Here is a 16,903-nt window from a genome sequence, read left to right on the forward strand (position 1 = left end):
TCGGTTGTTTGCATAGAACCGTTGGCAATGTGGGAACTAGAAATACAGTCTAAATTGAGGCGTTGCCTATGCTATCAGGCGTAATTATCATCTAGACAGTCATCTCAGTGAAGAAGAAAGAAGTCACCTCTGTGAAAGTTGACACATTGTCTGGAAGGATGTCAGAACAACACCACACATCCATATTATCCAGCTAACTGTCATGAATACATCATTTACATGCCTGATTTGTACAGATCTAGTCGTGGTGTTGTTTTGACCATGTCTGACCTCCTTTTGGACAATTTTTCAACCTTCTTTCTGTGTTTGACTGATAGACAATTTAGTTAGATCTGCCAGTGTCGGCAACTCCTAAATTTCCACAGTATGTCTAGTTCATGTATTGCCAACGGTTCAACACAAACCACTGTAGAAATACTGGGTATAACATTTTTACACGGATTTCTTTATCACAGTGTGTCTCTAAGACTACACATTCAAAGACAGGATATTGACTATCAACTCCTCAATGCAGGCATACCTGATTCTCGGTCTCAGTTTTAGTGAAAATATTATCTTCAGATTTACTCCTCTGCAATCCCTGACCCTGCAACTCTAAAAGCCTGTAGCACTCTTTGCACACTCGGTGTAGTTTCTGTCTGTCATCATACTCCATCCTCACACGGTTGCTGGAACACTTGTCACACACAACCTGTGGGATCAAAGACACAGAAGGAATGGCTTGTTTGAGTAAAACAAATAACTAAAGGCATTTAAAAAGTGTTATTGATAAATAGAGACACAAGATTGTTAAGTGACAATCACTGCAACAGTTACTGCAATCAATCTCTGATTGTCATACCATTCAAACAGTAATATAAGACTGATTGAGTTTTAACATTGTTATCATAGACGTGCAGCTTATTTGTTATTCAACCCAAATGTTAGAGCTTTATTCTGGCAGTGGAACTTGCAGGTCTAGAAAACAGAGATTGACATCTTTTTATATCTAATTGGGACTTGTATATAGTTTTATGACAGAAATGGAAGAAAATAATAATCAATGGACTAATCTGGTCTCTCATACGTGGCCAATCAAACCAAAAATACCCAATGTACAAAACCTGAGACCGGAACTTAAAACAGAAGTGACTGCTCTCAACCTAATGTCACTAAAAGTTCACCCATTCTACAGTTCACGCTATGGAGATGTACCAAAAGTCTGGCGATCAAGCTCTTCAAGAGTTAACCCATTCATCCCAACCCCATCCCACCTTAATTCACTGTAACTGGGTCTACAATCACCATTGATAACAATGGATTTGGGCAAAACCATTGTGCTGAAAGGGTTACAATGAAAATGTTTTTCCTGGAAGCTGCAAGCTGTCTTTTATCTGTTAGAGTAGCCTCCTCTGTTGCAAACTGGGCACATGTATTCAACGTGCTTGCAAATGCTGATGTTGAAATCAAATGAAATGCAACTAATAAGGCATACAAAGCGCCTCTCTATTTACCAGACCACAAGCTCTACAGTGATGACGTCTTCTCTTGATTGGATGAAACTCTGCCGCACATCTCTGGCACTGTGATGTAAAGTCATCTCTCACCCATTTTGGTGCTCTCTTTCCAAGAATGTCCCGGTTGTTCTGAAAGAAGTACACTTACATGAATGAAATTCTGGACAGTTTTTCAACTCCAGTATTCTCCACAGGTTGGGGAAATATATTTGCATAACAATGAACAAATTTGAATATTCTTTTGTTGTGAAAATGTGTTCTATTGTATGGCTATTAACATATGAAAAGAATTCAACAAAACTGATGGACGGTCCAATCCTAAAAATCTCCTTGTGGAGAACTCTGAACTCATATGAGTATTTTAGTGAGATAAAATGATTTGCCTGTTTATTAAACAATGTATTTATATTATTCATTCTCTTACCTCATCTGGCATTACAAAGTTTTCCTGCTTCTTTTGCAACTCTGTGATGGTGTCATTTATTGCCTGTCAGAATCCATAAAACATCAAAAAACACATGTAAATCACTGGTAAAGTTTGTGAAAAGTGCCATGAACAATTCATTTGTAAAATGCAGCATTTCAGAAATTGGAAACTTACAACAAACTATAAATATTATTTTCTGGTGAGAAATCTCATCTTCTGTTGTTCACCTTTTTTCTAGGAATGTAGAAATAGTAGTTTGTCAGTAAAAAACTTTAGATAAGTTTGCAGTCAACTTTGAAGCACATTTCAAAAGTACTGGTCCTCTCTTTCAAAGTGTAAGATTTTTGTATATCTGAACATGCATTTTTTGCAAAATAAATCCTAGAATGAGAACTTCACAGAAATATATATAATGTCTAGCATTCATCTTTTTCTCTTATATAGCTTTTGATTTCATTGAAATGTAAGGCCATCTGACTGATGACACTGGGGCTTTCATTACAGACTAGGACATGACATGACAGGGTTACTTACATCCACCCATTCAATTCTCTGTTCATCAGAACTTGCTTGAAATTCCATGACTTTCTGTCTGCTACTTACGCGGAATGTACCTTTCTCATTGCTAACATTGACTACCTGGATGGGACGGAAAAATGAGGAATTTCCAAATTCAGTCTAGAGCTACAATGATTCAAGAAATATGAGAAGCCGATCACAAAGCCTTGAAAAGTTGACCATGAGAATCAAAGAGTTGCTAAGGTATGTAAATATAACAAAGGAAGGGAAGAAACCAAGGCGATGTTTAATTTGTTGAATGCTGTAATTTTATCCACCAAAATTTTAGTATAACATTTACAAAATTTTATAAATTTTTCTGTATTTTTTTGATAACTTTGGAGCAAATGGACAACAGTTTTCATTGGCTTAAATTTTTGATCAAAATCTTGGGAAAAGTCCAAAAAAATATTGTCTGGATGGGCAAAAAAATTGTTATGTTTTATATGTTATCTTTTACAAAGGTGACAAACATTGACTTTGGCACTCAAAGATATAACTTGAATTGTCCAATAGAGTTAGGTACAATTGAGTATGAAATGGACGTATTATAAAGCTGTTGAACAAGTGATTACAAAAACTTCTTCAAATGAGTTTGGTAACTTACCTTCATACCTTCTACATCTAGTTTAGCTCTAACTTTGTATTTTCCTGTTGTTACTAATTTCTTGTGAATACTGCAGCACAGAAGAATATCATTAAACTGGAAGGCAATGTATATAAATTCATTAATATACCAAATTCAAACTCTGGTTCAGGCTACCCACTTAAACACTTTATTTTATTGTTATCAAAATGAGAAAAAGACAATGATTGGATTCAAGTATCCTTTTTTTGAAATATACAACTCCAAGTACTGATAGACACTAAATTACAAAATAACTTGATGTGTGCTTGAATGATGTATCATGTTTTGAGAAATCATCTAAAGACCACAGCTCACATCCATCCAAATATGAAGTCTGCAAGTGATGGCAGAGATGTGCATGTGGATCGAGCTGCTTTGCTTGACTCTGATGTGAACTTTGTTTTCAAAACTTTACAAAAGGAAAAATTGAAAACAAACCAAGACAAGGTTTACATACCAAGAAGAGATACCTATACTGTGCCTCCCCTCTCCTGGCAGACCTCTTGATAATTTTACCCTCCTTGAGTAACTCCCTCCCCGGTACAATTATATCTTTGGAACCTTCAATATTAGACAGTAACTCCAGCAGACTCTTGAATGTTTCCTGAAGACAAGAAAAAAACAATCATACACCAACTGTGTATCAAAGATATCTCAGTTTTGTAAACACAATAACTTGGTTCTTTTATTCATAGTAATGTGTAGTAATCAAACTTAAGGAAAAATTAGCGTTAGAGACAAATATTTGCACTCTCAACTTTTGACAAACTTTTTGTGATCTACCAATTGTAAGGTTCATTTTCAAGCTTTTGGAATAAGAAAAAGTTTCACACACTTATTTTTCCAAAAATCGAAAATTGTATTTTTCTCCATAGAATTCACTCTGGGTATAGCAGTAAATGTCAGGTAATTTGTTTCTCCGGTACCAAACTTTGCACAGTGACCGTTAATTTTTATTCTTAATTTGGTAAGAGTATGGTTGAATGTTTCATTGATGAAAGTTTAAGCAACAGTTTAAGTCTTGCACTTGCAAGACATGCACTACCTTACTGACAGAAAACGATACAAGTGAACTAAACCATGGCATAGAAAAGGTTAAAACTCTGTTCAGTTTGAGAATAAGGTTTCCATAAGGATTTCTACCTATGGTAATTGTGATACCTTTGTGACTATTCAAACTTGGCGGCTTCGAGTGGGAAGGGTTGTGTGTATTTTACCAAGCCCTATGTACAATTCCTAATCCAACATTCCCCTTTCTGACACTCTACCTAACCGTTCAGAAATCCAGCAATCACTGCACATGATCTGTTAGGACATAACAGCTGACAACATCTCAACATTTGAAAGAAAGATTACTTCAATTTTCTTAAAATTGCATTGTTTTACATCAATGTCATGGGTAAAGTTGACCAATTGCATTGTTTTACATCAATGTCATGGGTAAAGTTGAGCAATCTTATCTCTTTCATGAAGTTCAGTCTTGTAATTTTAACACAGTATTTATGGGAGAATGGAAAAACGAGTTAACAAAAGTAACTGGTGTATACCCAAATACCGAAGTATGATGTTAAAAACAAAACTGACTGAGTGATGAAACTGTTCATCAAAGGAATATCAATAATATTTTGTCCCGTCTCCTTCAAAACTTTGCCGCCCATACATGCACAAGTTCTTTTACAATGCTGAACTAAGCAATGCTCAAAATGTACAACATTCAATTAAATCTGACTTACAATTTTCTTCATGGCTTCCATGGAACTCAGAGTGGCAGTAGAGATGAGATCTAGTGCACCTGAAAGAAAACAACAAGGGAATATCAAGCTGCAGAATCTGCTTTCAGTCAGAAATGAGACTTGATTGATATCCGATCCTAACACCTTGAAACAGGATACAGTCACTTCCTCAGGATAAATAAGTTACGGAACTGAATTACGAATCAAGGAATCAAAACAGCAAGATGATGCATGTTTAAATGGTAACAAAAAATGTAATGTAGTTCTCGTAACTTGTAATTTTGATATAAAGTTTATCAAATGTAGCTAGCTAAAATACTGAAAAATAGATGGGTAACACACTAATAAATTGGATACTTATTTACATTGGAAAACAATGTTACAGTATAGTTTTTCAGGAAGTAAATAGCACTTCCTTTCCTTAGGAAGTAATGTTGCGTTAAGTAAGCATTCATTATGACAGCAACGAATTTCAAGCAGTCCTTGAAATATTTTGTCCTTGAAATCAACATTTAATGTATTTCAGCATCTGAAATGCATGGTCCCTGAATGAGCTGTGAGTATCCATTCCCTTCATGGGGGTTTTGCAAGAACCTTTAGGACACTGAATCACACACTGCATTTAAGCAACACACAGTAAATAATTTTACTTCAAGACCAAGCTATGAATTACATCATTTCCCAGGCAAGCTATGCATTATGTCACTTCCTAATCTAGGTTCATTAATTAATATTTACCCTGTGTATCACTTCTGTCCTCTGCGTCCGCTGGCAGAGACTTCAGATACTCTGGAAAAAAAAAAGACGGGAAATCAGTTCCAGTGACAGGAACATTTGCATATGTCTTTGCCTGTTTGACTGATTTCTTATTGGCATCTCCTCATTACTGTATTCAAAGAGCTGATGATGCTGTCACACACAGTGTATTTCAAAATTGTATTTTCTTTTTCAATATTAATATAAAAGAAAATTCTTTTTGTAATTGATAAATTATCTCATATGTCATGACATTCATGCTTGACAGAAGAGCTATTAAGAGTGCAGTGGTCACTTTGATCTTGTCCCTAAACTGTATGATGAGAAAACTTGCAAATGCCCATGGAACGCACTGTAGGGATGTCATGAATAAAACAAAAGAGTCTTGTCTTTTTCTGTTAACGTCGATCCTCATGTGATACTGGCTCACTTTGAGTTTGATCCCAGGATACTTTTCAACTCTTTTACACAGCAGTGTTGGTACTTATGAATTTTCATATCAAGTAAGATTGCACAGAAATAAAAGGTATAGCCATTGTTTTTGGTGATGTAATGTGTTCTTCCATTGACTTCCATGCTAGTGCTGGGCTGAACAGGTGCTATTGACAGGACTTGGCACTCTGTAGGGTCTAGGGCTACTATTAAAGTCAATATTTCTTTGAACGTGACTGCCATGAAGTTGAATTCTTTGGAATGCCGTTCAAAAGACATCTCCACAAACAACTCTTTGGAGCATTGACCCTAAAGTCACCATTTCACTCATTGACAAATGATATTTTAACCTGTCTATTATAATAGCACTGCTGGATTTGCATAATTAATTGATGCAACCATATTCCAAGACAACTGTGTTACAATTGTTACATGTATGTCTGCTAATAAGTCTGTGTGCATTTGAGGGCATGCAATGAAAATTATCCTGAAGCTTCCTATATTATGTTGTTGATTTTGGGAAGTAATTTCAAAATGACCAGCAAATTATTACTGTCTCTCATAAAAATTACTACGTTCCTATTACCACAGTCACTCCACAAATTTTGACCTCTGTAACTGAAAAATGTCCCCATCGTGATTCACAGTTTACTGTTTGTCACCTGTCTATATAAGTTTTATATAAATATGAAGTGAAAACTTCTGTCTAAATAACACACCTTTCAGTAGTAGTTCATATCTTGGTATCCTTTGTACAGGTTCCAGCATGTGATGGGGGAGAGACAAGTTACCACAGGCTGGGTCCATCTGGTGATGAAATAACAGTTGGGAAATGTGAAGTGTCAATTTTACATCATAAATCCTTAACGGCATCAGCTAGTATCATTCTATTGCTTCTTACAAATGTTAATTGTCATACACACTTTTATATATGGATGTTTCCTTTGTAGGTGCCTTTGGATATTAATATTACCAACTGTGTAACTTAATCCTGAATTAAAACATCTTCTTTGTAACACATTTGGATCTCAAATGTTAACTCTTTGTGTACAAATGTATAGTTTGAAAATTACAAACAAATATAAAAGGCAATTGTGTAAAAAGAGTTAAACGTTCATCAATAAGATTCCTTCTTCGAGAGACTCTTTCGACAAATCCAACTCAATTCTGTAATGCAGTGAGGCATAATCAAAAGCACTAACAAAAACTACTGAGTCAGCAATTTTTTTTTGCACGTCCTTCTGTGTAGGAAGGAATAATCTTGGCATTTTATCAGGTTTCAAGGATGTTTTCTTGCATATATGTATCAGGTAATCCAATGGAATTGACTGATTCCCTACTTCAAGCAGGCATGTGTGTGATGCTAGCATCACAAGATTAAGATTTTTTCCTATACACACATTAGACTAGTTATTTTGTGCATCTTGGGTAGTGTGCCCTCTGCGGGGAAATTTTTAGTTTGTAGTAATCATGATTTGAGAGATACTGCTCAGTAGATTGAAGCAGATATGCTTGGCGCAACATTTAAAACAACTATACTGTCATTCAACTGTATTGCTCTAACTAAATCTGCAAAGTCAGGCTGTTTCACCATCCATGAGTTCAGCAATTTAAAACAACTATACTGTCATTCACCTGTATTGCTCTAACTAAATCTGCAAAGTCAGGCTGTTTCACCATCCAGGAGTTCAGCAATTTAAAACAACTATACTGTCATTCACCTGTATTGCTCTAACTAAATCTGCAAAGTCAGGCTGTTTCACCATCCATGAGTTCAGCAATTTAAAACTGAAAGTTGAAAGTTGCTTACAATAATGAATGAAAGTTGCTTACAATAATGCTGCACGACTGTTATTGGGTTATGAGAAACGGAGCAGCGCGAGTCTAATGTTTGTATCTAACAGAATAAGCAACTTTGATGCTCTTCTGAGAAATCAGATAAACAGCCTGAGACAAAGACTTTTGAAAAGTAGCAATGCAATTGTACGAAATGTATGTAAATCATTGTATTTCAACTCAGAGATGGTAAAACACTGGAATAAGTTACTCTATGTTTAAATGTTTGTTTAAAAAGAAACCCATTAGATTATTTTTGTAGATATAATCTATTTTTCTATCTTTTCAACCATAATTTATTTTTGTAACTGAATTTTCATGCTATTGCCTTATTTGACTATTATATGGACGCTCAAGTCCGAAATAAAGATATAATAATAATAATAATAATAATAATAATAATAAAACAACTATACTGTCATTCACCTGTATTGCTCTAACTAAATCTGCAAAGTCAGGCTGTTTCACCATCCATGAGTTCAGCAATTTAAAACAACTATACTGTCATTCACCTGTATTGCTCTAACTAAATCTGCAAAGTCAGGCTGTTTCACCATCCATGAGTTCAGCAATTTAAACAACTATACTGTCATTCACCTGTATTGCTCTAACTAAATCTGCAAAGTCAGGCTGTTTCACCATCCATGAGTTCAGCAATTTAAAACAACTATACTGTCATTCACCTGTATTGCTCTAACTAAATCTGCAAAGTCAGGCTGTTTCACCATCCATGAGTTCAGCAATTTAAAACAACTATACTGTCATTCACCTGTATTGCTCTAACTAAATCTGCAAAGTCAGGCTGTTTCACCATCCATGAGTTCAGCAATTTAAAACAACTATACTGTCGTTCACCTGTATTGCTCTAACTAAATCTGCAAAGTCAGGCTGTTTCACCATCCATGAGTTCAGCAATTTAAAACAACTATACTGTCATTCACCTGTATTGCTCTAACTAAATCTGCAAAGTCAGGCTGTTTCACCATCCATGAGTTCAGCAATTTAAAACAACTATACTGTCATTCACCTGTATTGCTCTAACTAAATCTGCAAAGTCAGGCTGTTTCACCATCCATGAGTTCAGCAATTTAAAACAACTATACTGTCATTCACCTGTATTGCTCTAACTAAATCTGCAAAGTCAGGCTGTTTCACCATCCACGAGTTCAGCAATTCCATTGCATGGTCAAAGTTTTTAACATAATCAGAGTACAGTTTGAAGAAAGGCGCCAAGGATTTCATCAGGTCACCAATCTTTGGATTACTTTTCCTGTCAAATTGAAGAAAAATACACATAATCAGTCCAGTAATTGGTAAAAACACTCTCTTTTCCAAGCATTTTTGCTCTTACAAAGTATCAAAGAACTAAGCAAACTTTACAAGAACTGGACACTTCAATTTTATGTGTGTACAGTTTAACCTGTTCACCCCCAGTTCCCTATAAGCAGGTCCAAGATCACCATTGATAACAATGGGTTCGGGTAAAACCATGGTGGTGAAAGGGTTAATCTTTAGATGTAATTGACTAAAATAATGGTTATGAATTTTGATATAGGAAAGTAAAACATTGCCATGACACTGACTTAAACAGAATTCAGCAAAATTAATTCAGCAAAATTAATTCAGCAAAAGGCTAGAAAAGGCTTGCTCTTTTAGAATCAAAGTGTGCTCTGTCCTTAATCATTAACGTCTTACTGATTAAGGTAGCTACATACCTTTTAGACACTTTCAGATTTTTATTTTTTTCTCAATTGAACACGTCTCAAACCCCAATAGAGTATACATTTTCTGAAAGCCCTGATATAGAGCTATCCGACCAAGTACAGTACACGGTCATTATTTGCATAACAGTCACGTGACAAGCGTTTTGCTGAACCTTCCAAAAACCGGTTTTTCCCGCCTTATGCAAACACGCTGCAAGATTTCCGGTTAGAATTTCATTATTGACAAGCCTTGACAATATCCTTCAAAACCGTGTCTGCGATTTTTTCCCGGAGGCTCCATTCAAATTATATGGCGTGATAATTAAAATTCCTGGAAAAACAACTTCATCTAACACCATTAAGAGCGCATTAAAACAAAACAAAGGCATATAAAGAAAATCCCAGACACGGTTTTGAAGGATATTGTCAAGGCTTGTCAATGAAGAAATTCCAACCGGAAATCTTGCAGCGTGTTTGCATAAGGCGGGAAAAACCGGTTTTTGGAAGGTTCAGCAAAACGCTTGTCACGTGACTATTATGCAAATAATGACCTTGTACTGTGCTTGGTCGGATAGCTCTATATCAGGGCTTTCAGAAAATGTATACTTTATTGGGGTTTGGGACGTGTTCAATTGAGAAAAAAATAAAAATCTGAAAGTGTCTAAAAGGTATGTAGCTACCTTAAACCGGATATTTGCAAAAAAGAAGAGTTCCTGATTGGTGTTTAATCTTCATCCCCAAGCTGCTATATACAGGTTCAAAATCATCATTCATAACAAATGGTTTGGGTCAAACCACAGTGGTGACAGGGTTAAAATGAGATGTGACTGAGTCATTCATAAAGTATTCTTAAATCTGTGCATATCAAAGAACACATGGGTTAGGAAATATTTTGCTCACTTACCAGTTTTCCAATCTCTCTTCGAGTTTTGGCAGCAAGAAGTCTCTGTGGAATTGGTAGATGGACTTGATATTTGCAAACATTTCTTTGACAGTCTCCTGGTTGAACCAGTTGCGAGCCCGGTTTTCAATATCAAGGCGAAAATGGAACACCTAAAAACATACAAAGTCAGACCAGGTAAGCCTCGGTTGGCAAAGTTAAATCTCTAAAAAGGTTGTTTTTTTACTAAAGACATCTCAAAATATATCACAGCTTCACGTTCATTCGATAATTTCAAAAATATATACTTATGTCTGGAGTACTTAATTCACAGCCAATGTATGTTGTTGTATCAATTCAACTTGAACCAATAGGAGGTACAAATAGTTAATGAAACTTTGTTGAGCAAGCATGCTTTAAACTTCATGTATATTGCCTGACCTTGTACTGGTATTTGGGACATACGGTATACTGTAACCTCTCTTTGGCAAAAGAGGACTTCTACTAATGCAAGGGATGGATGTGGCACATGAGAATGTGGAAACACACATAAGGAGACTGACATTCACATGCATACCACCAGATGGGTAGATGGACACAGAAAGATGAATGGCAATTCAAATTTTCAAATTTTGGAAATTCTTACCTGATCCACCAAGAAAAGTCTGTTCACGTACTTCTTCTCAGTAATCAATAACTCATGTGCTACCTTGTGAGCCTCATCTATAAATTCCATTTCCTCGTCTTCTACCTCAATTGGAAGCTGAAAAAAATTAAGGCATTGGATAATTTATACAGTATGCAGGTAGATTTTTTTCAGAAATCTAAATATCATTATTCAATACCATGTGGATTGACAGAAGAAGCATATGGTTTACCATCTGGTAAACATAGAAAACAATGTATGAAGAGTTGTTATCTGAATAAATTCAGAGTTTACATATACCCGAAACTGTATTTTTTGTCAAAAACGCCAAAATTACTTCCACGCTTCCATGTTACATTATACTTCAGACGAGGTATGTAAGGGTAGCTCAAACCCCCAACTGGGACCGCCAACTGGGACTCCCAGTTGGCTTAAAATGCACTCTGGGACCGGTCCCAGAAGCGAACTGGGACCGGTCCCAGTTGGCCTCTAGGACTGGTCCCAGAAGCGAACTGGGACCGGTCCCAGAAGCGTACTAGCTCGACGTAACTGGGACCATTATGATTGCGGGGAAACACACTTGTATCAAATGAACTGTACCATGGAGGTAAGGTACCTCCATGCTGTAATGACGAAACCATAATATTGATGGGAAAGAAGTTTCCCATCCCACTATATGCCTTTTGTAGCAATTGTATGCACTTGTTTTATTCATATTCTCTGTGCTGTTGTGAAAATTATGTATGTTTTTTGTGTGGGAAAGCTAACATCTCCCAGTTTCATTCAAGGACAGTCAGGTCTCATTTCAATTCTGGGAGTCGTAGCTCCATAGAGCTATGACAGACATACAGACTGAAATAGAAACCACTGAGACAGCATATACTACATATAGCTACTAGCTGTCAATGAAGTTTTGAAGCAGTGCATGTTGTTGACTTGTATATTCAAAACCCTTTGTCTTAAAATGTAATGGGACTATTATCACCTCATTGATGTCTATTTTTTCCTAGCATAACAATGAAATGATTCTACTGTAACAGCACATGCATGCACTAATGGTTGCCCCTCTCCTATTTGTGTTTATCTGTTCAGGTCCAAATTAAGATATCAGTCATATACTGCAAGTGAATTGCAATTCTATTAAAACACAGCGGGTTTTCGTTAAAGGTTTTGCTTGCTGTTTTTAATGTAATGAAAGCCTTGATGAGTTAATTGCTAGTCTTGCACAGTTATTTTCATCTCCTTTTTCATCTGATTCAGTACACAGTCTCTCTATCAACATGATCCGTGCAGTAAGATTTCAACACACACCATAGCACAGGACTAATTACTAGTTCTAAGAATGAGTACATCGCAGTAAGGCCAAAGTAATCAAATTCTTTGTTTAGCGCGCCCACTCAAATGTTTCGAAACATGAGCAGGAAGGCAGTACTAAAACACATACAAGAAAATCAAAACACACCTTATATTTTCTTGATTATTTCCATGTAACAACATAAGTGTCTATACAAAAATCATCAGAAACTTCCTTTCATCGTGATCATCATAAGTTATACTACAAGATGTGAAATTTTGTAAACAGGAAAGCTCAGTAAAATCCTATTCAAACCATTGGCAGTAGAAAAAACCCTAGTATGTGCACACAGACAAAACAAAGAATTAAATTACTTTGGCCTTTAATAGTTGGGATCTATTAAATGTCGCGTATACCTACGATTATGGCAGAGTAAAAAGATGAAAACATTAAGGCTATTGTCTGGGCTATTTTATAACACTAACCGTGTAGTACCTTGTTTTCAGATTTTGTCATCTTTTTGTTGCAGTAGATGGTAAAATGCAGTGCAGGGGGAAAACCGGATATTCGGTTGGCATGGCGACAATTTCAGGGTTAAAAATATGAGGAAATTTGTGGCAAAGATATCTATTTAACGAAAAGTCATACAACAACCGAATTTTTTCTGTAGCATTCAGATGTATATGTATTACAATATGAACCTAAATCTATGACTGTATAAGATGTCAATATAAATTAAATCATAGTCATCTCGGTAAGATTGAAAAATTAATAAATTTCACAACTTTCCGTCAAGTTTCTACTATGACATGATTGGATGACCTTGTTTTTTGAGGTTTATTTGTAAAGTATTTAATTTCACATATGTTGGCTGATTTCATTGCATTCCAACCATTCTTTCAAGAGTTATTACTGCCACAAGAAACGAATGCAGTACAAAACACAATTGTTAGGAGTATTGGATTGAAATGTTTACAACAGAAAGGTGATACTCATACTTCATGCAAAGTTTACGACCTCAAAATAGGGTATTCGACAAGTTTAAATTGTCAGTTAGAATTCTATTTACAAAAGCCTGGTTGTAATTGCTTTCTAAGTGAAAAATGAACTGTTAATTATCAAAAAAACATTGATTTTATAATCAGCATGATAATGAAATTCATATGAGATTCTTTACTTGTTATGTATATGGACATCATAACGTCTAATATGGTTTGTTTTCTGGTTTAATTGCTGTACCTGAATGAAAATCTTCATATGCCCTACAGTAATATCCACACAAAATATAAATCAGAATCATTTGTTGCAAATTTCTTCCCGATTACTCATTGATCTGGCTTTTTTAGACTGCAATTAGTCTCAAACTCACAATTTCCACAACGCCATATTTTTACCTCTGAAAAAACTGCTTCAATAAGCAAGCAAATGGTCACTACTTCATATGCATGATGCCATAACTCAACAAAGTTTTTAGGCAACCAGAAATAGCGATTTACCTGTTTTGAATATATAATTAGACTAAATAAAATTTGACCAGGGGTCAGTGGGTAAAAAAACGCGATTTTTCTCGATTTTAGTTAATATTTTTTGAAGAATGATATAGCTTATTTGAAAGTATACATGTCGAGGGTGACAATGAAGGAAAAAAAATTAAATTTGATTTTTTGAGCATTTTGACCGACATTAGCCCAGACGATGGCCTTAACAGATTGTTAGTATTAAGTACCAGTAACTGGGTTTTTTCATAGTGGTCCCAGTTCACAAATTGGATGTGTCCCTGAAGCGTACTGGAACTGATCCTGGAGGCCAACTAGGACCGCGGCCGCGGTCCTAGAGTTAATTTTGAAGCAAACTGGGACTGGTCCTGGAAGCCAACTGGGACCGGTCCCAGAGGCCAACTGGGACCAGTCCCAGTTCGCTTCTGGGACCGGTCCCAGAAGTGAACTGGGACCGGTCCCAGAAGTGAACTGGGACCGGTCCCAGAAGTGAACTGGGACCGGTCCCAGAGTGCATTTTAAGCCAACTGGGAGTCCCAGTTGGCGGTCCCAGTTAGGGGTTTGAGCTACCCTTACATACCTGTTCAGACATCTAACTCATGATGTGCATCGTTTTTTTCATCCTTTTTGAATTACTTACAACAATTGGTTGTATTTTGATTCGATTTTCTGCAAGGACTGGCTTCTCGTCATCTCCTTCAGAGCTACTGAAGTCATCCACAAAATCCTCGGGATCTGCGATAGGAATATCTTCACTGGAGTTACTCTTAGCGTCATCACTGTAAACCTCCTCATAGTTCCTCTTTGGTTTCTGTGTCTTTGCAACCTCCGTGGCCCCAGACTCCTTCTGCATGTCCTTATCTTCACCTTCAAAGACTTCCTCGTAGATGACTGGTTTATCTTTCCTCTTGGGCAAAGGTTCTGGTTTGCTATCATTCTCAGGCTCTCCCGATGAGCTCCCAGGAGTCCTTGGAACAGGAGGAGGTGGGACTTTGGGCTTTACCTTGGGGGACGTTGGTGTCGTTGGAGGGACAACATTTGGTTTGGGGGGAACAGATGAGGGTTTTGGAGAAGTTGTAGACTTTGGCTTTGGGGGAGGGGATATCGGTCTTGGTGGTGTTGCAGGCTTCGGGGGAGGGGATATCGGCCTAGGTGGTGTTGCAGGCTTTGTGCGTGATCGCCCTTTCACTTTTGCATAAAGTTTATCAATATCTGCATCTTTTGTCCTGTTTGTTTCATTTACATTTGTTTCTTCTGCTGTAGTTTCTTTGGTTTCTTCTTTTTTTCTGCAATTGACAAAAAAGGCACAGTGAAATAAACTGCTGTTATAATTACTGTCCTTGATGATAAAATTATCTATTTCTTACATAAAAGATATACTGTACAGTGTATCAGTCTGACTACCCTAATCTCAATCTTGTTTCATCCAAGTTCAGTCACTGTTTAACTATTACACATTTAACCAAATCAAAAAGATCAAGGCTTTTTTATTCATCTACAGTAATGGCAGAACGCTTACAAATTCACACTGACGTACTGCAAGTCTCAAGATCTCAAATTAGGACAAATAAAACAACAAACAACACACAAACAGACAAATATCAAATTAGCATTTACCACCATATCTTGTGAAGAATGTAATTTTAGTGTGAAAATACTCATTAGAAATTATGCCAACTGTGCAGTACTGCAACATGTATGATTGGATATGCTCCTGATCAAAGTAAATTTTCTTATGATGAGGACACAAAATATTTAAATTTTCTTTGCACAACAAAGTTGCTAAAGGATGGCAAAAAGTAGTATCTATATGAGAATTAACAAAAATACACAGAGAGGATTTATTGAAAAGTGTTTCAATTTCAACACAAGGTTGTTTCAGTGCTGATATCACCAGCATGATCGAGAGCTCTCTTGCATGTTTAGACAGTGGTCATTGCTACCGATGCAGAGGTATTCAAATGCTGCAATAAATCATGTGCAACTGTACCAGGTATATCTATCATAGCTGTACACCAGCTGACTTGACTGATGAGACAACTTTCGAGGATTGCTTATTTGAGTTGGGACACCAAAGAGAGCTTGGCAGCTGGTTTACTGTTAAATGAAAAAAGTGCGGCGACTAAAACCATTGAAACTAGACTGTCTGCAGGCACTCATGCTGTTTACATTTTAATACAAATATTAAACCTAGCTGTTTAAATTCCAAGACTGGCACCTACCGTACAATGCTTCCAGTGTAATACGAAGCATTTATTTATTTAAAGTGTATCAATGCACTAGTGTGCAAATCTAGTGATAGTGGATTGGAGAATATTAAATTAATATTCTCCAATCCACTATCACTAGATTTGCACACTAGTGCATTGATACACTTTAAATAAATAAATGCTTCGTATTACACTGGAAGCATTGTACGGTAGGTGCCGTACCTTGGATCTTGTACTATATACAGCGCTGGCCACAATCTCATGCCTTCAACACTTTGCTATGGTGAAATACACCATGTAGTGAGCTACTGTTTACCAACACTGGTGTATAATACTGTACATACCTGGGGTACTATGTATAGACTACTTTGGCCAACCGGAAGGCTTGGCTGGCTATGATGTTAGTCTATGCAAACAACAGATGCAGGAGGGACTGCTGACAGTCTAGTATCAAAGTTACAGGTACACATGAACAAAAATACCAACAGGTGCACTAGGAACACAAGAGTCAATCACTTGAGGTACCACTGTATACTGACAGTAAAGAATACAAAAACTACAAATCTATGACAACAAAACTCAGTGTGTTGAATAAAAAGACGCACTGAAGAAAAAAAAAAATCAGTGGGTACACTCAAAAAGTAAAATGAAACCAGTTAACTGCATAATTAGGTGCAGAAAAATGAACAGAGCAAAGAAAGGCATTAATATCTAGCATTGAGAAGTTCACCGCCTATCTCTGACAAATCAATTCATCTACCTGGCGATCACATGATGATCTATTAGCATATGGAGGAGACGAGACAAA

At 36.4% G+C, this 16,903-nt stretch overlaps 1 protein-coding gene across 8 annotated transcripts in view; it reads right to left on the minus strand.

Annotated features, from left to right (window-relative positions):
• LOC139135979 (FYVE, RhoGEF and PH domain-containing protein 2-like) overlaps window positions 1-16,903 on the minus strand; it is a 52,652-nt gene that overhangs the window by 7,062 nt on the left and 28,687 nt on the right. For all 8 annotated transcript variants that reach the window (XM_070703787.1, XM_070703785.1, XM_070703783.1 and 5 more), the window contains 13 exons: window positions 14,526-15,171; window positions 11,096-11,212; window positions 10,474-10,622; window positions 8,980-9,136; window positions 6,750-6,837; window positions 5,581-5,631; window positions 4,843-4,901; window positions 3,567-3,713; window positions 3,089-3,184; window positions 2,458-2,562; window positions 1,921-1,983; window positions 1,494-1,625; window positions 521-691 (listed from right to left, as the gene is read on the minus strand). In XM_070703787.1, coding sequence (XP_070559888.1) covers window positions 521-691; window positions 1,494-1,625; window positions 1,921-1,983; window positions 2,458-2,562; window positions 3,089-3,184; window positions 3,567-3,713; window positions 4,843-4,901; window positions 5,581-5,631; window positions 6,750-6,837; window positions 8,980-9,136; window positions 10,474-10,622; window positions 11,096-11,212; window positions 14,526-15,171 — 1,981 coding nt within the window. The remainder of the gene's footprint in view (window positions 1-520; window positions 692-1,493; window positions 1,626-1,920; window positions 1,984-2,457; window positions 2,563-3,088; window positions 3,185-3,566; window positions 3,714-4,842; window positions 4,902-5,580; window positions 5,632-6,749; window positions 6,838-8,979; window positions 9,137-10,473; window positions 10,623-11,095; window positions 11,213-14,525; window positions 15,172-16,903) is intronic.

The sequence above is a fragment of the Ptychodera flava genome, chromosome 6 (assembly GCF_041260155.1).
Source record: "Ptychodera flava strain L36383 chromosome 6, AS_Pfla_20210202, whole genome shotgun sequence".
Lineage (NCBI taxonomy): Eukaryota > Metazoa > Hemichordata > Enteropneusta > Ptychoderidae > Ptychodera > Ptychodera flava.